This window comes from Trifolium pratense, linkage group LG7 (genome assembly GCF_020283565.1).
Source record: "Trifolium pratense cultivar HEN17-A07 linkage group LG7, ARS_RC_1.1, whole genome shotgun sequence".
In the NCBI taxonomy this organism is placed as follows: domain Eukaryota; kingdom Viridiplantae; phylum Streptophyta; class Magnoliopsida; order Fabales; family Fabaceae; genus Trifolium; species Trifolium pratense.
The window spans coordinates 4,126,123-4,151,017 of NC_060065.1; the positions used below are offsets into that span (position 1 = coordinate 4,126,123).

General features: G+C 33.6%; 3 protein-coding genes and 1 pseudogene across 7 annotated transcripts; 3 read left to right on the forward strand and 1 right to left on the reverse strand.

Moving 5' to 3' along the window:
- The first annotated feature begins 244 nt into the window (after positions 1-244).
- On the forward strand, positions 245-3,341 carry LOC123898474 (protein FAR1-RELATED SEQUENCE 11-like). Its single transcript, XM_045949443.1, has 5 exons — positions 245-1,131; positions 1,460-1,730; positions 1,785-1,870; positions 2,062-2,969; positions 3,050-3,341. The coding sequence occupies exons 1-5, from the start codon at positions 277-279 to the stop codon at positions 3,081-3,083; spliced, it is 2,154 nt and encodes a 717-aa protein (XP_045805399.1). The 5' UTR covers positions 245-276; the 3' UTR covers positions 3,084-3,341.
- Positions 3,342-4,671: 1,330 nt separating this feature from the next.
- LOC123894170 lies at positions 4,672-9,382 on the reverse strand (the record flags this gene model as incomplete). Its single annotated transcript, XM_045944085.1, has 7 exons — positions 4,672-5,315; positions 5,873-5,998; positions 6,083-6,260; positions 6,336-6,578; positions 7,385-7,770; positions 8,033-8,260; positions 8,735-9,382. Coding segments are annotated over 7 exons (2,322 nt in total), but the record flags the coding sequence as incomplete, so codon positions are not given.
- A 3,179-nt stretch (positions 9,383-12,561) lies between these two features.
- On the forward strand, positions 12,562-24,541 carry LOC123898104 (ribonuclease H2 subunit B-like). Of its 5 annotated transcripts, XM_045948968.1 has the most exons (12): positions 12,563-12,726; positions 13,426-13,545; positions 13,674-13,733; positions 14,256-14,357; positions 14,660-14,736; positions 14,990-15,113; positions 15,519-15,583; positions 16,026-16,095; positions 16,558-16,633; positions 16,747-16,828; positions 16,923-17,001; positions 24,334-24,541. In XM_045948968.1, the coding sequence occupies exons 2-12, from the start codon at positions 13,497-13,499 to the stop codon at positions 24,378-24,380; spliced, it is 831 nt and encodes a 276-aa protein (XP_045804924.1). In that variant the 5' UTR covers positions 12,563-12,726; positions 13,426-13,496; the 3' UTR covers positions 24,381-24,541. The 5 variants fall into 5 exon arrangements, with proteins under 5 accessions (XP_045804925.1, XP_045804924.1, XP_045804923.1 ...); XM_045948969.1 differs by lacking the exon at positions 24,334-24,541 and having other exon boundaries at positions 12,562-12,726; positions 16,929-17,199; XM_045948967.1 differs by lacking the exon at positions 24,334-24,541 and having other exon boundaries at positions 12,566-12,726; positions 13,409-13,545; positions 16,923-17,199.
- LOC123898105 lies at positions 20,114-24,365 on the forward strand (annotated as a pseudogene).
- Positions 24,542-24,895: the final 354 nt, after the last annotated feature.

Genomic DNA, 24,895 nt, shown 5'->3' on the forward strand with positions numbered 1-24,895 from the left:
TGCTATATGTGCATGATTTATGCTCCTGTTTATTTTTCATGAACTATGAAATTGTGCGTTTATTTTGATTTTATGAAATTATGTGATGGTAGAATGGTTTCAGATTGTTGTACTCTGAAACCATTTTGATGGTATAATGGTTTCAGATAATTGATGCATTTTATTTGATCTGTTTTATGGTTTTTTTTGTGCTGATTCTGAATTCATATGATTTTTGAGTTATGAATTGATATGTTATTACTTTGATATGTTCAGATTTAAACTATAAGATTAGACATGTCGACTGAAGTACGGGATGAAGTTGATATTGATGAAATTGAACTTCTTACAAATGTTGATTTCCCTCAAATATTTGATAGTGATGATGATGCTTATAATTTTTACTCTTCGTTTGCACAAAGAAGTGGTTTCTCAATTAGACGTCATCACGTTTATAGAAACACTACTGATGAGGGAAATCCAGAAACAGTTTACAAAAGAGAGTTCGTTTGCCATCGATCCGGGGTTTCTAAACCAGTCAAAGTTAATGAACTGGAAAGTCAAAGGAAACGGAAAGCTTCAAGGTGTAGTTGTAGTGCGAGATTGGTGGTTGCTAAAGAGACAATTGGATTGGAAGAAAAATGGGTGGTAATATATTTCAACAATGTCCACAACCATGATTTGTTAGATGAGAAAGAGGTTCAATTTCTCCCTGCTTATCGTAACATCCCGGTTGTTGACCAAAACCGTATACTAATGATGCATAAAGCTGGTTGTTCCATTAATGTCACAATGAGATTGCTTGAATTAGAGAAAGGAATAGATGTAGGTAGTCTACCATTTATGGATAAAGATATTAGGAATTTCCTTCAAAACCAAAATGGTATTGACAAACAAAATGATGCTTTAGATGTCTTGAAATTGTGTAAAGGGTTGAAAGAGTTAGATGATGCCTTCCAATATGATTACACAATAAATGAGAATAAGAAGTTGGAACACATTAGTTGGGCATTTGGTGATTCAATCCGTGCATATGAATCTTTCGGGGATGTGGTTGTCTTTGATACTACTTATCGAATAAATCGTTATGATATGCCACTTGGAATATGGCTTGGAGTTGACAATCATGGGAATTCAGTTTTTTTTGGTTGTGTTCTATTACGAAATGAGAAGATTTCTTCCTTCACATGGGCTTTAAAGGTAAATATCTATTTAAATTAGATTTGTTATTCAGTTCTGGCTTTCATTAAACCACATGGGGATGTGGTTTCATTAAATTGACTTTTCTTTCAACTAGTGGAAGTTTGTCTGAACCTTTTATCACAATTGTACACTGAAACCATTCAACAAGACAAATGGTTTCAATGTATAACTTACTGAAACCATTTTACAAGAGTAATGGTTTCAGTGTACAAGAGTAATTAGATTTGTGTTTCAATTCTGAACTTTGACTGTTAATATCTTATTTCAATATTTTCAGAAGTTCCTAGCTTTTGTCAAAGGAAAGAATCCACAAACAATTCTTACAGATCAAGATCCCTCGCTTAAAGAAGCCATTGCAAATGAATTTCCGAACACAAAACATGCCTTTTGCATATGGCACATTTTGGCAAAGTTGCCAAGTTGGTTTTCGTTTGTATTAGGTGCAAGATATAATGACTTTAAATCTGAGTTTTTCAAGGTGTACCATTTAGATTGTGAAGATGGTTTTGAACAAAATTGGAAATCCATGGTTGCACAATTTGGTCTAAGTAACGATATACATATTAAATTGTTGTATTCTCTTCGCCAACGTTGGGCTCTAGCTTATTTGAAGGACTTTTTTTTTGCTGGGATGACAACAACTGGACGTTCGGAATCGATAAATTCATATATAAAACACTTCTTGGATGCCAAAACAAGTTTGACTGATTTTATTACTAGGGTATGAACTTAACTTTTTTTTTTATGCAAGTTATGATCTTACTCAAGTACTCTGTTTCAGTATTTGACTATATCATTGGATAAAAGTACTGAATTGGTGTTAAAGTTATGATCCTACTAAGTTATGATCTTACTCAACTATTGTTGTATTTTTGGTAGGTTGGTGTTGCTGTCCAGATTAGGAATCGAGTTGGAGAGGAAGCAAGAATGCGTCAAAAGTATCATAATCATCTGCTTAAAACAAGTTTTCCAATGGAGGAACATGTTGCATCTATACTCACACCTTATGCTTTTGGGTTGATTCAAATTGAGATTGAGTTATCTACAAAATACGCTGCAACTGAAACAAACAGTGGCTCTTTTATTGTGAAGCATCACACCAAAGATGATGGAGGTCGTCTTGTAACTTGGATAGAAAGTCAAGAATCAATTCGTTGCTCTTGTAAGGAATTTGAGTTTTCTGGAATATTGTGCAGGCATGCTATTCGAGTGCTTCTAATGAAAAATTATTTTCACATACCTTCAAAGTATCTTCCTTTTCGATGGAGACGTGAAAGTTCATTGATCCCAAAATCTAGTCACATAGTAAACAACAATGATGTCTCCTCTGCTGCGTTTCATTCTCTGATTCAATGTCTTGAATATGAATCTTTAAAAACAAAAGAACGGAAACAAATTGCTACTAAAGGGTTGGAGGATCTTATCCGAGAGATAAAAGGAATGTCCGAAAGTCATGAAGATCAAATTGGTTTGGAAGTTGTTCCAAATAATGATGAATGTGATGTTGGAATTCCAGTTAGAACTAGAAGCAAAGGTCGACCAAAAGGTTCAAAGGCAAAAGTAGTAGTTGAAGTTGTTTCAGATGATGATGAATGTGATGTTGGAAATCCAGTTAGAACCAAAAGCAAAGGTCGACCAAAACGATCAAGGCCAAAAGGAGGAGTTGAAGCTGCAACCAAGATTCGCCATTGTCTTTTTCCGAATTGTGGTGCAACCGGCCATGACACACGGAATTGTCCAAACAAAAGGAAACATAATGACATGTTGCCTAATGAATCACCTAATGTGTAAGTTTTACTTGAATGAAAAGAATGAATTGTTGTTTTTTTTCAATGCTAATATTGACTGTTTGTTTTTCTTATGATAGGTTCAAAAAGGGCTGGAGAAATTCATCTAATTAATAGTCAAAAAAGGCTTCGAGGATGTAATGGATAAAAGTGATGATAGTAATTCAACAGAGATGTGTTTCATGTTTTCTGGTGTGGTTTTAGTAGTGGGAGTAGTAGCTATAATACAATGATATAGTGTTGACTATATCATTGGATAAAAGTACTAAGTTGCTTTTCATTAACTAGTCTTATAGTTCTCTTTAATTGATGTAATGAGATGTTAAAGTTTGTTTTATTGGTATCATAATATGTTCAAGTGTTATTTTTTCAATCGGCCGAATATAAATATGATGTTAATGTATTGGTATGCTGTTAAATTTTGTATAATGCTATGAAACCATTTAACTGTAATAATGGTTTCAGTGTATAACGGTATGAAACCATTTAACTAGAAAAATGGTTTCATTAAACTAATACGTTTTTCTTGAAACAGATATACCCATGACTAGCATGACTAGCTGTTAAACATTAAACTAGCTATGAAACCATTTAACTGTAATAATGGTTGCAGCTAAAATAAATACTAAAATTATGTATAATGCTATGAAACCATTTAACTGTAATAATGGTTTCAGTGTATAACGGTATGAAACCATTTAACTAGAAAAATGGTTTCATTAAACTAATACGTTTTTCTTGAAACAGATATACCCATGACTAGCATGACTAGCTGTTAAACATTAAACTAGCTATGAAACCATTTAACTGTAATAATGGTTGCAGCTAAAATAAATACTAAAATTATGTATAATGCTATGAAACCATTTAACTGTACTAATGGTTTCAGTGTATAACGCTATGAAACCATTTAACTAGAAAAATGGTTTCATTAACTTCATAGTTAAAAGGAAAAAATTATATATTTTAATGACAGAAAAGAGAGAAGATATAAGAGGTTCAGAATAGTAACATTTTACTGGTTTAAAATTAGGACCACGTGGTATTCTAACAACTACTCAAAGTATCATAGCAGCAGAATTCTAGCTACAGTATAGCATGGGGTTGTGTTAAGTTAGATTTTCATCAGATAAGGTAACATTTTTTGCTTACTGAAACAAACACAGCCATGGTTGAAGCTTCAGGGATGAGAATGATGATGATGTTCACCAACACAACCACTGTTATTCCTGCTTTCAACCCAACAATTCACAGAACAGGTCTCTGTCAACTACCTCTCTCACGAAGAAACAACCATGTTTCTGTTGTATCTGCAACTCAAACTAAACCATTTATGGAAACTATTCCTTTGGTGATGTGAAACTGATTCACTTGAAAGTTCAACTTCTCTTGAGAAATGGCTTTCAGAGTCAGGTCTTCCATCTCAGCAAATGGCTATCGATAAAGTTGATGTTGGAGAGAGAGGACTTGTTTACTGGTTTAAAATTAGGACCATTTACATGTAATAATGGTTGTAGCTAAAATAAATACTAAAATTATGTATAATGCTATGAAACCATTTAACTGTACTAATGGTTTCAGTGTATAACGCTATGAAACCATTTACCTGTACTAATGGTTTCAGTGTATAACGCTATCAAAAAGAGCGAAAATACTAATTATAAGTGGCAAAAAATAATAGTAAATTCAAACAACCTCAATCTGAAACAACTACATTAGTTATACATTAATCCAGAAATTCAAATTCATAATCCAGAAATTCAAATTCAGAAACAACCTCAATCTGAAACAACTACATTAGTTATACATAATCCAGAAATTCAAATTCAGACATCATCCTAGCTTTTGAGTCAGTTCTTCACAGTAAGAAGTTGCATTCTTTTCCACTTTGTGTCTTATTGAATTGCTGGAGTCGGTTAAAATTGTGGACAATATCCCAATTCTTAAGTCCATCACCCTTGCAATTTTGTCTCGCTTTCCGAGTTGGCTCCAATTTTTGAAAGACTCCATTTGGGTGTAATGGTCACCTTGCCATTCTTCAAGGAATTTCATGCAGAATACTCCACAATTGTCTTTATCAATTTGAGTTGGCATTTTTGGAGATTCCCAACTAAATTTGCTAAAGTGGAAAGGGAATGACATTTTTTTATGAGTATACAATCCTATAAGAAATGCATTCACCTCATTCAACCATACATCAAACATCTTTTTGTATATATTTGGTGGGTCCAAATTCAACCTATCTCCATACATGCTGTTTAGGAATTGGAATCTGTGGCTTTTCAAATTGACAACAAAGCACACATAATGACTCCCTGGATTGCCAATCAATACCGGCGTCATGATCTGTTTAAAAGCACACAAAATATATTAGGATGCTTAAAAAAATGGAACAAAATTGAGCATATAACTCAAACTGGAAGTTTGCCTGAAACAAGAATAAACATCTTTTTTTCCCCTGAATCAGAAGACTCACAGCTAGCCCCTAAATCTAAGGTTTATTAGCAATGATTTATGTACTTACTTATTGCCACATCTAAACTGTAATTTTAATTAGAAGGCACTACAATTGCAAGTGTTTAACATAACCAGAAATGATTACTTAAATGTATTTATTAGAACTTGGTAAAGATTACCTTTAATTAACCATAAGACTAAACCGTAAGATATTGAAACCATTTAATAAGACAAATGGTTTCAATGTATAACTTATTGAAACCATTTAACAAGATTAATGGTTTATTGTATAACATATCCAATGAAACCACTAGTATATCCAACGAAACCACTAGTGTTGTTAAATGACTTCAATAATTAACCTATTAGTTTGGTTAATTATACACAATTGACATTTAATAGACTTTTTCATAATTAAAGCAACTAATAGTCGGGGAAGGACTTACGTATTCCAGACTTGTAGGGTCAATTTTCTTCCAATCCATGTACTTGAACCATTTAAGTCTTGCAATGAAGTTATTGAACGCAGCTGGTTGCTCCATTTCCAGTGCATCCGGTCTTTCCATGTATTGCTGTTTATATGAAATGAGTAAAATCAATTCCAAAAAAACTTAAAAGTAAGTAAACTATTAATATTCATGGAATATAATCCGTACATAATTGATATATTGTGTAACAAGCCTTGTCATTTGTCCTTTTCGTTGCCTCCAATTCAAGTAATTTACCCAACTATTTACAACAAAGCAACTGATCCATTCATCTTTGTTTAGAGTCCATAACTCTTTCCGTTGTAGAGTGAAGTCATGTGATCTGGAGCAGTACAGAATTTCCTCCCTATATAATTATCAAGCAGTTAGGATTTGTAGTCACCTATTCTAATCACAATATTTTAAAATGATTTTGACTTACTCATCAATTGAACTGCTCCATGCATAGGTGCATATATCCTTCTGCAATTTAGTTGCAGTTGACTCGTAGACAGCAGTATCATATGGGCTTGTAAGGTACTTTGATTTCTTCACAGCTCGTCTACGTTCAGGATATGTGCGATCCTCCTTTTCATGCTTCCTCTTCATTCTAGTTGGCTTAACAGTGTCCGCTTGACTCAAGTCAATGATTTCATCAACCAACACCGTCCTTAACGGAGTTGCCCTGCCAAATAAATGCCATAGCTGTTATTTTGCAGAATTGTGGAGAATTTAATTAATGAAACCATTTTTCTAGTTAAATGGTTTCATAACGTTATACACCGAAACCATTATCATAGTTAAATGGTTTCAGAGCTATTTTAATGTTTAAAAGCTGGTCCTGTGTATATCTGTTTCAAAAAAATCTATTAGTATAATGAAATCATTTCATATAAAGGAACTGTTGATTCTTACTCTACAACAACATTTTCACAGTATTCTGATGATGGATCAAAATACTGTGGATACTGCATTATTGTTTCTTGTGTAACAGAGAGTGGTGGTTGTGGTCCTTGCCCATCATCTGCTTCCTCATCATCTGCAGTATTGTTTCTTTTTTTAACTGATGCTTTATACCTTAGACTTTTTTTACCAACATTTCCCTCATCAGCTCCACATCCGACATCCTTCTTCTCATGTTTCTTTTCATCAGTTTTCTCATCCTTCTTGTCATCCTTCCCATCCTTCTTTTCATCATTCTTCTCAACCTTCTTCTCATGTTTCTTTTCATCAGTTTTCTCATCCTTCTTGTCATCCTTCTCATTATTCTTTTCATCACTTTTCTCACCCTTCTTCTCCATCCTGAAACAAGTGTTAAAGATATGGGTCTAAGATGTTAGAATATTATCTAAGGATATTCTACAAAATATAAATTTTATAATATTCCTTAATATTCTACCATTTATCAAGAAAAATGGTTTCAGTATATAACTTACTGAAACTATTTATATTTAAAAAACAAACTGAAACAAAATACTAGTCATTACTTACCCTGCATCAAAATATTGTGGATACTGCAGTATTGTTTCTTGTGTACCAGAGAGTGGTGGTTGTTTTCCTTGTCCATCATCTGCTTCCTCATCTCCTACATTGGGAATTACTTTTCTTCTGTTAGCTGATGATTTATATCTTAAACCTTGTTTCCTAACATTTCCCTCATCAATATTTGCCTGTTCATTTCCAACTTTTTGTTCAGCTGCCCCATCTTTTTGTTCACCTTGTTTCCTAACATTTCCCTCATCAATATTTGCCTGTTCATTTCCAACTTTTTGTTCAGCTGCCCCATCTTTACCTTCAGCTAACCTTCTTTCCAATTTTTCAGCAGCTCTATTGTAGATCATTATACAGGACCTACAGTGATTAAGATGCATCGGTGCCTGCATACAAACAATTATTAACATAACCGGGTTCACAATACTAATAATTATACAAAATAATAAGAACTCAACCATTATACCATCACAAAAATCATCACAAAAAAAAGCATAAAACAGAACAAATAAAATGTATCAACTATTTGAAACCATTTTGCTGGTATAATGGTTTCAGAGTATAGCTTATTGAAACCATTTAGCAAGATTAATGGTTTCCACATAATATTCCTTAATTGTTTAATTTCTATCTTTATTTTTCACTCACCGCAGACAATGGACAAGTATCTGCATCAAAGCATAGCACGAGTGGCACTTCATCAATGTTGTTCAATGTAGTTACACCGGCTGTCAACCCATACTCGAGTCCCATAACATCGTGGACCTTTTGAATATCTTGGGTTGCCGTCTTTACGTCCCAATCACGAAGTGAGGGTCGTTTGTATCTCCCGGTCAGAAATGGGCTTTTCTTCCCCATCTTTTCCATATAATTAATCTGCACAATAAATTAGTACAGTCACAACAACAAATCTATTTTTTTAATGAAACCATTTTTCTTGTTAAATGGTTTCATAGCGTTGTACACTGAAACCATTATCACAGTTAAATGGTTTCATAGTCAGTGTCATCCAATTTTAAACAAAGGAATTCATCATAAACTTGGTAAAAATGCATCGGAATCATACTATTTAGAAGCTCATGCGTTTGTTACAAAATCAACAAAGTTTATGGACGAGTATAATATCTGAGTAATGCTTTGTTGAATTCAAAACCATTTTTCCTATTTGTGTTTACATTACTAGACTAGGACTACCATTATCACTATCATATCAATTTACACTTGTTGAATTCGAAACCATCTTCCTAATCACAGTATTGAGTGTAAAACTAACTATAGTGGTCCAAAAATGTTCAAGTTGTTAATTGTTATCCAAAAAAAAATATAAGTAGTAAGGTATAGAAATATTACCATGAGGAAATGGAAGTCGGCTAATGGATTTGCAACAATCGGATTTTGCAAACCTTCTTTCATATATTGAAGAACATATGAACACCAATTGTACGATGACACGCCGGCTGGATCCTCCAATATTTGTGCATATTGTAGTGATACACCACTATGATTAGTGGGGCACAAAATATTGTGAATGATATAACAGATTGCCCCTTTAACCCATGCTTTTGGATGCTCGATCGTCTTCAATTTGCTTTCCAAATCACTCACCTTCACACGTGGAGAACTACCCCCACCCAATCCTAATTCTCTTCTTAGTCTCCTTATAGCTCCATCAGAACAAAGATCCAAGTTAATTTCCTTCCCCGCCATTGGTAGATCATACACTCGATGTACATCATCATCTCTCAAAGGGAGTACCTTTGTCTTTGTCAGTCTAATCCACATGTGCTCTTTTTCAAAGCTTTTTACTATCCAATCCACAAAGGAGGTAGGAATCTTTGTCCAATTACATATATACCTCATTCCTCCAAAGCCACATTCGGTAAGTTCCTTAATTATCTGATCTTTCCTTCTTTTTCCTTCTATCAATTGCATAATGTCGTACACCTTAGGTATGCTAAGCTTGTGCCTCACTCTTGGATCAGCATCGTTATCTTTCCCCACTTTATCGCTTACTTTCTTCTCATCTTTTTTTTCCTTTCCTTTATGCTGTACATTTGCCTCAGCACCAGATGATGAAGCATTCCCTTTCTCCTCATCCGAAGCTGTCAACCCGAGACTGAAGGTTGGTGCATCTACCATCTCTAGGTACTTAAATGTTTTCACCCTAAAACATAACAAATTCATAAGAACTCAACCATTATACCATCACAAAAATCATCACAAAAAAAGCATAAAACAGAACAAATAAAATGTATCAACTGTCTGAAACCATTTTGCTGGTATAATGGTTTCAGAGTACAACTCAATACCAAAATGGTTTCATAGCGTTGTACACTGAAACCATTATCAAAGTTAAATGGTTTCATAGTCAGTGTCATCCAATTTTAAACAAAGGAATTCATCATAAACTTGGTAAAAATGCATCGGAATCATACTATTTAGAAGCTCATGCGTTTGTTACAAAATCAACAAAGTTTATGGACGAGTATAATATCTGAGTAATGTTTTGTTGAATTCAAAACCATTTTTCCTATTTGTGTTTACATTACTAGACTAGGACTACCATTATCACCATCATATCAATTTACACTTGTTGAATTCAAAACCATCTTCCTAATCACAGTATTGAGTGTAAAACTAACTATAGTGGTCTAAAAATGATTTTCATGTAAATCTATTTTTTTAATGAAACCATTTTTCTTGTTAAATGGTTTCATAGCGTTGTACACTGAAACCATTATCACAGTTAAATGGTTTCATAGCCAGTGTCATCCAATTTTAAACAAAAATGGTATTCTATACACATAAACAACCAATATATCAATGAATAACCCAATACCAAAATGGTATCTTAACATGAAAATCAAAGTTAGCAACAACTATCTTGGCCACGACATCAAGGTTTTTCATGTGTCTGTGAATGTAATATGACTGCAATCGAGTCTGTATTGGCCGCATTTGACCATGATTATCCACATTATCACGGATAACAAACCTCTGTAGCAATAGCCATCTGAACTGAAAGAGAAACCATCTGAACTGAAATTGTAATGAGCCAACCTATATTTTGGCCCAAAACTCTTTAGCTAGCCCATATATGGTTTGCATGGAATAAACACATAGAATCGATCCTTTTTCGATATTCAGTAATCCTTTATTCCAGTCAAAAAATTCTAAAGAATCATGCATGAGTAAATATACTAAATTCATGTATGCCTTTTGATGTGTATAACATGTCTTCAAATTTAGATCTAGTTGAGTTTCTCTCAGTCAAACAAAGGTTAGATGAATGTGCAAAGACAATCAAATACGAGTTAGTCGAGTTTTTCTCAAGTCTACTGAAGTCCACAGGTCGTGGAGCTATTAGTCGTGTTCCTTGTTTGTCATGCCACTAACCAAGATAGCTATTTACACAGAGCCAATTATGAGGAGATGATGCATATGCATGAGTTAAAGAAATGAGAAATGCCACAAAAGAGACAAGAGCCAGTCGAACATTTGGAAACAGCTCTCTGAAACCATTCTACATTCACAATGGTTTCATCCAAATATCAGTATAAAATATTCACAACTTAGTCAAAAAGCCATTAGGACTCCGAACATCAGTGATTATTTATTAGTGAAACCATTCTACATTCACAATGGTTTCATCCAAATATCAGTGACTAGTATTTATTCATCCCTGACTTTTGTTAATTCTTCAAAACCATAGGTAGACCCAATTGAATGAAACCATTATAGTAGCAAAATGGTTTCATAGTTTTCCACACACACAATTTCATAAATAAAAACAAAAACGCACAATTAAAGTTCAGATTCAGAACAAAAATGAAATAGAATTACAGATACAAGAGATGGAAGGGATACCGTATGTTGCGATGATGATGTTGATGGTGTTTTCGTTGGATCGTTGAATTGCGATGTTGATGGTGGTTGCGATGATGATGATGATGATGATGGTTTCGTTGAATCGTTGATTCTCTGAAATTAAAGAGAACGATGGTGGTTGCGATGATGATGATGATGGTTTCGTTGAATCGTGACGGTGGACGGTGGCTGCGATGATGATGATGATGGTGGTTTTCGTTGGATCTGCGATGAGTTTAGAGATGCGGCGCGTTGATTACATTCTTTTGGGGCGCGTGAAACTGATTTGGTGAAATGGTATGGGGGGCTCGCGAGATATGGGGGGCGCGTGTTTTTATCATGGAAATTACATATATGTCCCTGTTGCTATACTTTGTCAAAAATAAAAAGAATGGGTATTTTGGTCTAACTCAAAAGGTGCACTTTGCTAATTTAGACCTAACTGGTTCTAAGTTAGCAGCCCCCATATATATATATATATATATATTCTAGTTTCACGGGTGGGAAGGTAAACCATAAATGTAATTTTTTTGTTAGTATTCATTGTGCGTGAAAGTATGTCTCTCCTTTGAATTGGGGCTCAGAGCTCACTCATCACCCAACATTTCTTTTATAAAATAAATAAAGAAATAAAACTTTTTTGTGGTCAAATAATCTAGTGGCTAGATAAACTCACATACTCTCTTTTTTTTGTACATAGCTGAAATGACAAAGTCATTAGAAACTCACACACACAAAGTGGAGTGATCGGGGTTCAAACCCCGATCATGTCGTCCGACCTAGCAATTTCGATATTTCTGTCTGTTGAACTATAATTTTGTGGACGACAGGTTCACCCACTATAAGTGAAACTAAGTGGAGAATCTGAAGTTCCAACTTCAATCATTTAATAATATATTTGATAATCATTTAAACCACGTTTATAAAAAAAAAAAACTTCATTTATAAATTAAAATAGAAAAATGGATCACAGTTGGAACACTACTAGTGCATTTGAAGAAATGCAAATGTAAATAAATATTTTTTACAATCTCGTCACCCCAATTTTTTTGTTGGTAGGGAGGTGAAATGACAAACCTTCATAAACTAACACATAAGTAAAGTTAAAGAGTTGGGATTCGAACTCCGATCATGACGTGTGACCTAACAATTTCGGCATTTTTTATCGGTTGAGCTAGGATTTATAAACTCATTACTCAAAATTTTAGTGCACCCAAAATGGAAACGAGGATGGATGTTACAAAATAAAAACCTTTGGGCTTTGGGCTTTGGGCTTGGGCTTGGGCCGGTTGGGGAAGTAGAATTGGATCTCCCGCTTTATGGAATTTCTATCTCCCTCCATTCCATTTCTATATTCGCGCTTCTTTTTCGTCACTTTTCTTCTTTACGGTTACGGTTAAAGTCTGTTTCACACTTTTCTCGCCGGCAATACTGCTTCCGTTTTCACCTCCTCCTTCCACCGCAGTGCTAGCAAGGTAAACATCAAGATTTTCACTGTTAGGTTTTCTGATTTAGGATTTTTTAAAATTGCAATAAAATGGCCAATTGATTATGTAATTGGGACTATTAGTGATATATTTGCGTTGTGAAATCACTGTTAGGGTTTTTGATAGATTCAAAATTCGCGGTTTGTGTGTTGTCAAATCAGCTTATGCAATTTGCGTTCATGAACTGCTTACGCTTGTTTTCCTTTTTTAGGAAATTTTAGTGTTCTAGTGGCATATGACAGTTTTAGGAAAGTAGAAAATATTGATTATTCAAAAAATTCATCGAGTTGGTTGATGTAAAAACTACTGGATATGGCTAAGAACCAAAATGTTTTGGAAACAATAGCATGGTATAGGCGACTTATGGTTGCCCTCAAATTTCAAGAGCATAGTGGGAGACTGGGAGTACAAAAGTTGTCAAGTGTTAATGTCATGGATTAATGTTGTAATTGGCTTAGTCTCTGGGTTTTCTTTTTATCAATATTTCTTTGGTTTATGGTATTGAGTAAATTGATGTGTAGATCATTTGACAATGTGAAAAGTGATCTCTTGGTGTACAAATTTTCCCTGGACTTGCTTTGTGCCTTTAAGTGATTAATTAATAATATAAATCTCTTTTTTGTTTCTGCAAAATAAAGTATGATTATAATTATTAATTGAAGGTTGATAGTTTGCACCCTGGCCTAGGATCCTAGATCCGCCACTGGTTACATTTACAGGTGAGAAGGGGAAGGAACGGTGACTAGATAAACCTATCTATGAGTTGGTGGGAAGGCGTTCAGGAATCCCGGGTTCTCGTTGCCCCAGGTAATAATGCTTTTACTACCACTCTTTTATTTTGTTTAACATTTTATGTTTTGGTTTTTGTTTAATAATTTTACAATAATGTTAGCTGCTGTTAATTTTTAAATTTTTTATTCTTCTTGTGAGTGCAGATCCTGGTACAAATGGAAATGGTTTGGGACATATGATATTGCTCCGTCATCCCAGATCTGGTAACTCAAACAATAATCCACCAATCATTTCTACTTCTTATCATATTTTTGTCACACACACACGCCCACACTGATTATTTGCATCTGTTTGGATAAAAAACTTAATTACGACATAAACAACTTTTGCCATGTAAGTGCTTATGTATAAAATATCTCTATAACAAAAGAAAGTAAAGTTAATCATATAAGCTATAAGCTATTTTCATAAGCTATCTTGGCGAGCTTATGGAAAACAACTTATTGACATTTCATAAGTTGTTTTCATAAGCTCTTCTAAATAATTTCATAAGTGTTCACGCCGGTAGATAAAATCAAATAAGTCAATCTAAACAGACCCTTATTCTAATATTTTTATCTTCATTTCTTAACGTGTTCATTTGAATTTGATACTATTCTGTTAACAATGTTGTACTACTTTGCTATTAATTTTTCTTGTGGAATTGGTCCTTATTGAGCTTTTTGACCGCTATCCAGCTTTTTCTTCTTTTAGAGACTTCACATAGCTTTTTATTTGTTTGGCAGGAAATGCAACACAATATCTCTTTGTAAATGGGATGCTTCAAGAATTTCAGTGGTTTAAGAACTTGTACGGATCTTGGTTTTTGGGAGATTATACAAGTGAAGGTAGATGTTTGATTATCTAAGATGCAATGCATGCATTTTTTGATGAAGTCATTTACTTGTGTTTTTTTTTTTTGAAGTAATGTCTTTGTTCTGGCTTGGCTTATCCTTTTTTCTTGTATAACCAACAATTTGAAAGAAAAAAAACATCGTTTTCTTATCTTTCTCAGGATGAAAGTATAATGATTCTTCTTGTTTAGTTAGTAGTCTCTAGATCTTTCACTCACAAAGAAACTATAGTGAAACAATTAATTTTGTAGACATTCTCCTCATTTTTATCACTACTTCATTTTGTTCTTAAACAGATGGTCGACTGTATTTATCCACCCCTGTTGATCCGGTTTTCATCATGTTACCCATATTTGAGGAAGCTAGAATGAAGGTAACTTTCTTTTTATTTTCAACCATGGAAATTGAAAGACAGATGACATTTATTTTCCTTGTTCTTTCTCATTTGAACTAATCATCGATCAATTGTAGCTGATGAAGCAAAATAAAGTTTTAGTCGCACACCTGACACTTTGTGTGTATGCTATATTGCCAAAGGATTAATTAGGTCTAAATTGTGTGTCCAGACCCCCAAAAAATTGTATTATGCATATTTGCTTCTCACTGGTTCTTTAAAATGCATGCAGAAAGGCGATGATTTGGGCAAGTTCAGGCAATTGGATGAGATCTTGTTTATTGATGGGTATCCAGGATATCAGCAGTTAACGTCCCTTGTGGAGAACTGTATGCAAGTAGTTTGTGAGGTCAAAGGTAGTATTCTCGTATAACTTCTACTTACAACTTCAGTTTGATATTTGCCCATGTTTTACACTTTAATTAATTTAATGGGAAGATATTAGCCAAAGCCTGTCTTTTATACTGGTTGTGTGTCAAGTATGGTCTTGTTGACCTCATTGTTGATATTTTCTTCATTCGCCCAATTCTGTGTATCAGTAGTTCAATGTTAGGTGATAGGATAGATTCCCTCTGTAATGTTGCAATAATACTGTCTGCGAAGTATGACTGTCTGATGTGATATAAGTGAGAGATTTAACTCAAACCGTCATGAGATAATATTTTATTATAAATTATGGAAATTGAATAGTTGTAGCTATAGAAATTGAATGTTATGTGGTGATTTTAAATCTGCCCTCTTCTATCCTTGTGCATATGCAGAAGTAGGATCCATAAAATTCTTTAGACTCGATGACACGAAGGTTTTGCGTTGGCTGTGCTATAAGGTTTGTCTATTTCTCCTTATACTTCCTCTACTATTATTATTTCGTTTGCATAACTCTCAATCCCTCCAAAAACTAGCATACACAGTATAGCTGCATATTAATTACATCATCCATGTGTATAACGGAGGCATAATATTTAGTCTAATATTAGCAGCTGGATGTCTGAACTTCATTATGTTTTTCATGTAAATGTGAACCAAGACTGAAACATGATTACATGACTAATCTATTTCATTATACCATAAATCTCGCATCAGTAGTGTAGCTTGTCATGATGATCAGAGTTGGCTGCTGATATAGGTATCCCAAGCAATACTTGCATTATAGAGTTCAGTTTGTAGCTTACTTTTTGTCTTCTGGTATATGCTTGGCCCATCTATTTTTCTGCTGCTACAAAACTTTTCACTGGTATTAAGTTTTTGTTATAATTTCTTGTATTTAGGTTTGTCAGCTAAAACAGACACTACCCAAGTTGGACAAAAACTATGCTGTTCAATCAGAGAAAGACACGTGTAAATTTTCTATTACCATTCTGTTCAGCTAGCCTTTGGATGATTTTGAGGTTAAATTGAGAAAAAAGACAGATATTTTGTATAAGGAAAAGGAAAAGAGTGATAAAGGGATTCCTTGAAGTGTGTGCTTTTGCATGTGGTCTCCGATTTATGCCTTTTGCTATACTCTGTTTACATGCACAATAATGATGAGAGGCTCATTGGCAACTTGGTGAAAATGATGTCTGCATTGTGTAAATGCAGGCTAAAATTCTTTTGTATAGATTAGAGACTAATATGTTACTCATATTGCACTGAAACAAATAATTATGTTATATTGGTAGTTAAATTTTGAAAATGAAAATAGAATAGCTGAATTTATCTTATTTATTGATAGCTAAAATACTTGAAGCACCTATATTTTCTTTGTAATATTCCCCAATCCTTTGATTGTAAACATTGACGCTGATGTTACTGATGCAGTGGTTGATGCAGTTTCTATATTAGGAGAGTATTTAAATGAAGAGCACTGGTTGCAGCCTTTGTGTAACCATCTTAAGTATGGCCTTTGAGAATAATATCTTTTATGATCATTTAACTTACTTATATATTCATCATATTTATGAGAAAAACCATGGTTGAGTTGGAATTAAGTAGATTTTGCTTTTGCAGGTTAAACATACTTGAGGTTACAGGAAAAACACAAGCAAATGCTGAGGAAAGTAATCCGCCTGGTCTGTATAATGTACCGCAGGTATTTACTGGACACTATAAGAATGAGTTTGCAATTTGCTATTTTGGAATTTGTATTGTAATTATTTGCTCAATAACTGTGGTAATCTAATCAGGAACAGAGTGATGATAAGAAGGGTACAATTGTGAAGAAGGGAAGACAAGCAAAGAAGATAAAACTGGAGACAGAATCACATAACATCAAAGACATGTTTTCAAGGGCCTCCCGAAGGAAAAAGTAAACCTTTTTTTGGTGAAAAATTGGAAATGGGTCATTTTCTGATTGTATTATTATCATTTTCTAGACACTTGAGTAGTGGATTTGAGTCAGATCCTGGTTTGTAGTTTAATTCCAGATTTTATCATCAATTCCTATTTCATTTGCATCATTAATTTTTTTTATCCCTCAACTTATCTCATGCCATCAAGAGTCAAAGATCGATACTCCACTCCCGCCAATCTTTTTATACAAGTAGATTAAAAAAACAATTAATTTTTCTATTAGGGGACAATTAATACTTTTTTTAAATCTCTTAATATTCCTTTACTGGATATTCCCCCTTCTTTTTTTTTTCAGAAGTCAAAATTAGTTTTTCTTTATGTACAAGCTGCGCGGCTAATTTTTTAGATACGCGTATAGCCGTCCAACTTTAGGGTCTTAATCCCCAACATTGCTTTTGCACTTTTAGTCCTCCGTTGAGGGAAATTTTTACAAAAATTAAGCAATGTTGGACTAATTTTGCTAATTTTTTTTTATTGTAGGCTATTTTTGGAAAAATTAAACAATGTAGGAGACTAATTTTGCTCATATTTTGTTGAGGACCATTTTTACAAAAAATGACAAAATGAGAGACCAAAAGTAAATTTAAGCTTTAGTTAAATTAAAAAAATTGATCTTGTAAAAAAAATAAAAAATTGATTAATGATTATTTAACACTATTTTGAATTTACTTTAATTAAAATATAAATTCTCGCTGAATCAAAGCAAAGCGTAAACTCGAGTCAAAAAAATCAAAACAAAGCGAGTTAGGGTAAAACATCATAATCAAACATAAAGACTGAAGATTGTCGCATAAGGTAACCTAAAAACAGTCATACCGGTCCCATAAATGCAACTAAGATTATGGAGGCGGAGGTATGAGATTGTACAATTCACAATGTTGGTTTGATCCATATAAAATTTGGATGTTAGTTTTGTAGTTGGTTTTTGTACATATGTGTCAATACTAATTACAACTAGTAAAAGACCGCACGGGTCGCGTAGTATGACGATAATTATTATTTTAAAAATACAATTAAAGAGATTATTATTTTTTAACTGAATTAAAAGCATAATGACATCAAAAAGTATAGAAGAAATTCTAACTAGATTGGCATCCCTTTTGTATACTCTAATCTTATGTCAAGTGGTTGTCTATATATATTAAAGAGACTATTTAAATTATACTATAAAAACAAAAATTTGAAATTTTATCCTAAATGTCACATACAAATATATGTAATAGATTTTTAAATAACTTTAGATCGTATCACAAGTGTTAAAATAATTTGATAATGATTTTGTAACCAAAAAAAATTTTGATAATGATTTAAGATACAAAGATAAAAAACTAAAAATAATTTGAACATTCTTAAAGAATTTGAAGAAAAAAAAGTACACATAAATGCATTCCAATTACAACATAAACCTAACTTGCATAATTAAAATATAAATTGCGAGGCTATATTATTATTATTATACCCGCCGATAAAGCGTAAAGTATAAAGCGTAAACTGGAGTAAAAAAAAAATCAAAGCAAAGCGAGTTAGGGTTTGGCCTCTCTCTCGGAAGTGCGCGACGATGGATCCATTGAATATTGAAGATGAGACGGTTCGATTTTCGTTTGAAGATGAGATGGATCCATTGAAGATTGAAGATGAGACGGTGGATCCGTTACGGAATAAAGATACGATGGATCTGATTATGGATATGTCAAAAGAGAAGAGGCAAGAGGCTCGGATTGATTGGCCGAAGGGGATTGAGTTTGGGCGAAGGAGGGGAAATCTAAATAATTGGATGTTGGATGATGATGTGATGATGCCGAAGGAGAAGAAGAAGAAGTGTGTGTTGATTGGATTGAATCACCCAAGGATGATTAACAACAATGATGTGAAAGAGAAGATATTGAGGATGAAAGTGAAGCTAATGGAACTGCGTGGGTTTACAGAGGATAACATCACCCTCATGATGATGGATCAGGACGAAGAAGAAAAGAACCTGCAGCCCACTGATTTCAATATACGGCATACACTAACCTCGCTGATCGCCTATGCTAGGCGAGGCGACATCCTCTACATCCACCTCATAGCCTATGGCTCTTCCGAAGGCCGTATTATTACCTCTGATAAATATCACATCCACGATAGTTTTTTCAGGGGACTTATAATTGTAGCCTGCCAACAAGGTCTTAATCTCACATTAGTATCTGATTGCCTAATTGAACCACTTGCTGCTTCTTCCCTAACTGAAGAAAAAACAAGACCAATAGCTCTTTTCCCACTTTTGGGGGGTGATATAACTTTGGAGGAAGGACGAAAAAAGTTGATGGAATTTTTCACAAGGAAACATCAACCTTACCTTGTGGGCTTTAAAGTTTTGCATGCCACCAATTTGTCTTATGTTGATATCCTCAACACCCCCAATGAGGAGAAGAAAAAAGATGATGATTCTTATTCGGGCGTAATTCTGTTGACTCCTTTCCCACCTGTTCAAAATGCTGCCACCTTCCCTAATTCTTTTCCCAGTGTATCTGAATTATTCATCCCGCCACCAAACAGATTAACCAATCACACACCATATGGGGTTTTAACTGATGCCATACTCGATGTCTTTGAAGAGACTCATGGCCAAGTTACAAACTTGGAGCTTGCTCAAAAAGCTATGAAGAAGCTTGGAGGAGGAATAACACCTACTCTCCGATGCAGTGACCACAACCATGCTTATTCTCCTTTTCTGTGTTGATGTCAATCTTATCTTATGTTGGGAGACAGATTGTTAGAAGATTAGTAATAGTTAATTAAATAGTTATTATTAAGTAGTAGTTATTTTAGATATTAATTAGATATAGTATTTATATTATTAGTTAGTCTTTTTTGGGTTGCTCTATTGGGCTTTAGTGCTTTAAGCCAATTAGGAGTATTATATATATGTAGTGCTTTATGCACTTTAGACGAATCAATGAAATCAAATATTTATTTTATCTTTATTTTCTTTTGTCTTGCATTTACCTTTATGTTATCCTTTATTATTCCAGCAAATCAGTTCTAGCTTTCTAAGCTTGGTGCTTTCATTGAGAGCACCAATTGTTAGGATTTAAGCACATGAGGAGAGCCCAACCCAAAAGACTAGTCCAATAGGTGGGAGAGCCTTATGACTTAAATACCACATTGAGCACTTTGATATACTCGATGTGAGACTCCTAACACAGATACAATGTTGCTTTTGGAATCCATGTAGTTCTTTTATTTTTCACCATAGTTTGAGTGATGGTTGGTTATTCATGTAGTTTGGTTTGCACCCAACAAACTAAGAGACTTAGATTTGAATTGTTGTGTTTTCTGCTAGATATTTGAATTATGTAAGCACGTTCTATTAACTGCCTGTTGCAACACCAAAAAGTTTGAATCATCTCTGTAATTAGCTTTCCTATATCTATCATTGACGGAATTTGACCCTTGTTATGTTGATTTCTGGTATAAAGATCATTTTCCTACTGATTTGATAAATTTCAAGAGCATAGTGGGAGACTGGGAGTACAAAAGTTGTCAAATGTTATTGTCATGGATTTGATGTTGTAATTGGCTTAGTCTTTGGGTTTTCTTTTTTATCAATATGTCTTTGGTTTATGGTATTGAGTAAATTGATATGTAGATAGATAATTTGACAGTGTGAGAAGTGATCTCTTGGTGTAAAAACATTTCTTTGGACTTGCTTTGTGCCTTTAAGTAATTAATAATATAAATCTCATTTTTGTTTCTGCAAAATAAAGCATGATTATAATTATTAATCGAAGGTTAATAGTTTAGGATCCTAGATCCGCCACTGGTTACAGCTACAGGTGAGGTGAGAAGGGGAAGGAACGGTGACTGATAAACCTATCTATGAGTTGGTGGGAAGATATTCAGGAATCTCGGCTTCTCGTTGCCCCAGGTTATAATGCTCTTACCACTCTTTTATTTTGTTTAACATTTTATGTTTTGGTTTTTGTTTAATAATTTTACAATAATGTTAGCTGCTGTTAATTTTTAAAGTTTTTATTCTTCTTGCAAGTGCAGATCCTGGTACAAATGGAGATCCTGGTACAAATGGAGATCCTGGTATGATATTGCTCCGTCATCCCAAATCTGGTAACTCAAACAATAATCTGCCAATCATTTCTACTTCATATCATATTTTCGTCACACACACAAACTCATTATTTACACACAAAATCATTTCTTAATTATGACATAAACAACTTTTGTCATATATAAGGGCTTATGTATAAAATATCTCTATAACAAAAGAAAGTAAAGTTAATCATATAAGCTATAAGCTATAAGCTATATTCATTTGCTATCTTGGCGAGCTTACGGAAAACAACTTATTGACATTTCATAAGTTGTTTTCATAAGCTCTTCTAAATAATTTCATAAGTGTTCATGCCAGTATCTTCATTTCTTAACGATCCTTATTCTAATATGTTTATCTTCATTTCTTAACATGTTCATTTAAATTTGATACTATTCTGTTAACAATGTTGAACTACTTTGCTATTCATTTTTCTTGTGGAGTTGGTCCTTATTGAGCTTTTTAACCGTTATCCAGCTTTTTCTTCTTTTAGAGACTTCACATGTCTTTTTATTTGTTTGGCAGGAAATGCAACACAATATCTCTTTGTAAATGGGATGCTTCAACAATTTCAGTGGTTTAAGAACTTGTACGGATCTTGGTTTTTGGGAGATTATTCAAGTGAAGGTAGATGTTTGATTATCTAAGATTTTCAATACATGCATTTTAAATTCTACTTCATGTTTGAGGTACATAATTTACTCTCATCGACCTCTTTTTTATGAAATCATTTACTTGTGTTTTTCTATGAAGTAATGTCTTTGTTCTGGCCCGGCTTATCCCTTTTTCTTGTATAACCAACAATTTGAAAAAAAAAACCTATTGTTTTCTTATCTTTCTCCGGGTGAAAGTATAATGATTCCTCTTGTTAAGTAAGTAGTCTCTAGGTCTTTTACTCACAAAGAAACTATAGTGAAACAATTAATTTTGTAGACACATTTCTCATTTTTATCATTACTTTCATTTTGTTCTTCAACAGATGGCCGACTGTATTTATCCACACCTTTTGATCCGGTTTTCATCATGTTGCCCATATTTGAGGAAGCTTGAATGAAGGTAATTTTCTGTTTATTTACAACCATGGAAATTGAAAGACAGTTGACATTTATTTTCCCTGTTCTTTCTCATTTGAACTGATCATCGGTCAACTGTAGCTGATGAAGCAAAATAAAGTTTTAGTCGCACACCGGACACTTCGTGTGTATGCTATATTGTGAAAGGATTAATTAGGTCTAAATTGTGTTCCCAGACCCCCAAAAAATTGTATTATGCATTTTGCTTATAACTGGTTCTTTAAAATGCATACAGAAAGGCGACGATTTGGGCAAGTTCAGGCAATTGGATGAGATCTTGTTTATTGATGGGTATCCAGGATATCAGCAGTTAACGTCACTTGTGGAGAACAGTATGCAAGTAGGTTGTGAAGTCAAAGGTAGTATTCTCGTATAACTTCTACTCATTACAACTTATTTGGCCATGTTTTAATGGGAAGATATTTATGAAATAAAATGAGAAGTGACTCTATGTCTTTTATACTGTTTGTGTGTCAAGTATGGTCCTGATGACCTCATTGTTAATATTTTCTTCATTCTCCCAATTCTGTGTATCAGTAGTTCAATGTTCGGATAGATTCCCTCTGTAATGTTGCAATAATACTGTCTGCGAAGTATGACTGTCTGATGTGATGCATATGCATATAAGTGAGAGATTTGACTCAAACCGTAATGAGATAATATTTTATATAAATTATGGAAATTGAATAGTTGTAGCTATAGAAATTGAATGTTATGTGGTGATTTTAAATCTGCCCTCTTCTATCCTTGTGCATATGCAGAAGTAGGATCCATAAAATTCTTTAGACTCGATGACACGAAGGTTCTGCGTTGGCTGTGCTATAAGGTTTGTCTATTTCTCCTTATACTTCCTTTACTATTATTTCGTTTGCATAACTTTCAATCCCTCCAAAAACTAGCATACACAGTATAGCTGCATAGTAATTCCATCATCCATGTGTATAATGGAGGCATAATATTTAGTCTATACTAGCAGATGGATGTCTGAACTTCATTATATTTATCATATAAATGTGACTGAAACATGATTACATGACTAATCTATTTCATTATACCATAAATCTCGCATCATTAGTGTAGCTTGTCATGATGATCAGAGTTTTATATAGGTATCCCAAGCAATGCTTGGCTTGCATTATAGAGTTCACATTGTTGCTTACTTTTTGTCTTCGGGTATATGCTTGGCTCATCTAATTTTCTGCTGCTACAAAACTTTTCACTGGTATTAAGATTATGTTATAAAATTTCTTGTATTTAGGTTTCTCAGCTAAACCTGACATACCCAAGTTGGACAAAAACTATGCTGTTCAATCCGAGAAAGACACATGTATATTTCTATTACCATTCTGTTCAGCTAGCCTTTATAATTTTATTCTGTTTGAGGTTAAATTGAGAAAAGACAGATATTTTGTATAAGGAAAAGGAAAAGAGTGATAAAGGGATTCCTTGAAGTGTGTGCTTTTGCATGTGGTCTCAGATTTATGCCTTTTGCTATACTCTTTATACACGCACTGATAGGCTCATTGGCAACTTGGTGAAAATGATGTCTGCATTTTGTGTCAATGTAGGCTAAAATTCTTTTGTATAGAGACTAATATATTACTCATATATTGCACTGAAACAAATAATTATGTTACATTCGTAGTTAACTTTGGAAAATGAAAATAGAATAGCTGAATTTATCTTATTTACTGATAGCTAAAATACTCGAAGCACCTATATTTTCTTTGTAATATTCCCCAATCCTTATTTTTTTTTAATAAATATTCCCCAATCCTTTGATCGTAAACATTGACGCTTATGTTAATGTTACTGATGCAGTGGTTGATGCAGTTTCTATATTAGGAGAGTATTTAAATGAAGAGCACTGGTTGCAGCCTTTGTGTAACCATCTTAAGTATGGACTTTGAGAATAATGTCTTTTATGATCATTTAACTTGTATATACTTGAGGTTAAGTAGATTTTGCTTTTGCAGGTTAAATATACTTGAGGTTACAGGAAAAGCACAATCAAATGCTGAGGAAAGTAATCCGTGTCTGTATAATGTGCCACAGGTATTTACTGGACACTGGAGACAGAATCACATAACATCAAAGACATGTTTTCAAGGGCCTCCCGAAGGAAAAAGTAAACCTTTTTTTGGTGAAAAATTGGAAATAGGTCATTTTCATATTGTATTATCATTTCCTAGACACTTGAGTAGTGGATAAGTATTGAGTCAGATCCTGGTTTGTAGTTTGCACCGTCCATTTTTTGTGCTAGTATTTATTTAATTCCAGATTTTATCATCAATTCCTATTTCATCTGCATCATTAGTTTTATAATATTCTTCCTTTACTGCATATTCTCCTTTTTTTCAGAAGTCAAAATTAGTTTTTCTTTATGTACAAGCTGCGTGGCTAATTTTTTAGATAGTATTTATACAAGAGTTAGATACGCGTACTTGCACACTGCAGCTGTCCAAATACTGTCAACATTTACCCAAGTCTTCATTTTCCTTAAGAAAAGCATGTGCCCAAAACTATTTAAAGTTTACTACAGACAAATATTTAATTTAAATTTCAAGAAAAAAAATCCAAAAATAGCAGAACAAGCCAAACAATGAAATAAACAAATTCGACGACGGAAAGCCTTACAAACCACAAT

Coding starts and splice junctions, on each gene's coding strand:
- LOC123898104 (XM_045948968.1), top strand. CDS start 13,497: ATGAGTTGGTGGGAAGGCGTTCAGGAATCCCGGGTTCTCGTTGCCCCA. Junction 14,358..14,659: donor GGGAGATTATACAAGTGAAG/GTAGATGTTTGA, acceptor GTTCTTAAACAG/ATGGTCGACTGTATTTATCC. Junction 16,634..16,746: donor CCTTTGTGTAACCATCTTAA/GTATGGCCTTTG, acceptor TTGCTTTTGCAG/GTTAAACATACTTGAGGTTA.
- LOC123898474 (XM_045949443.1), top strand. CDS start 277: ATGTCGACTGAAGTACGGGATGAAGTTGATATTGATGAAATTGAACTT. Junction 1,871..2,061: donor ATATAAAACACTTCTTGGAT/GCCAAAACAAGT, acceptor TATTTTTGGTAG/GTTGGTGTTGCTGTCCAGAT. Junction 2,970..3,049: donor CCTAATGAATCACCTAATGT/GTAAGTTTTACT, acceptor TTCTTATGATAG/GTTCAAAAAGGGCTGGAGAA.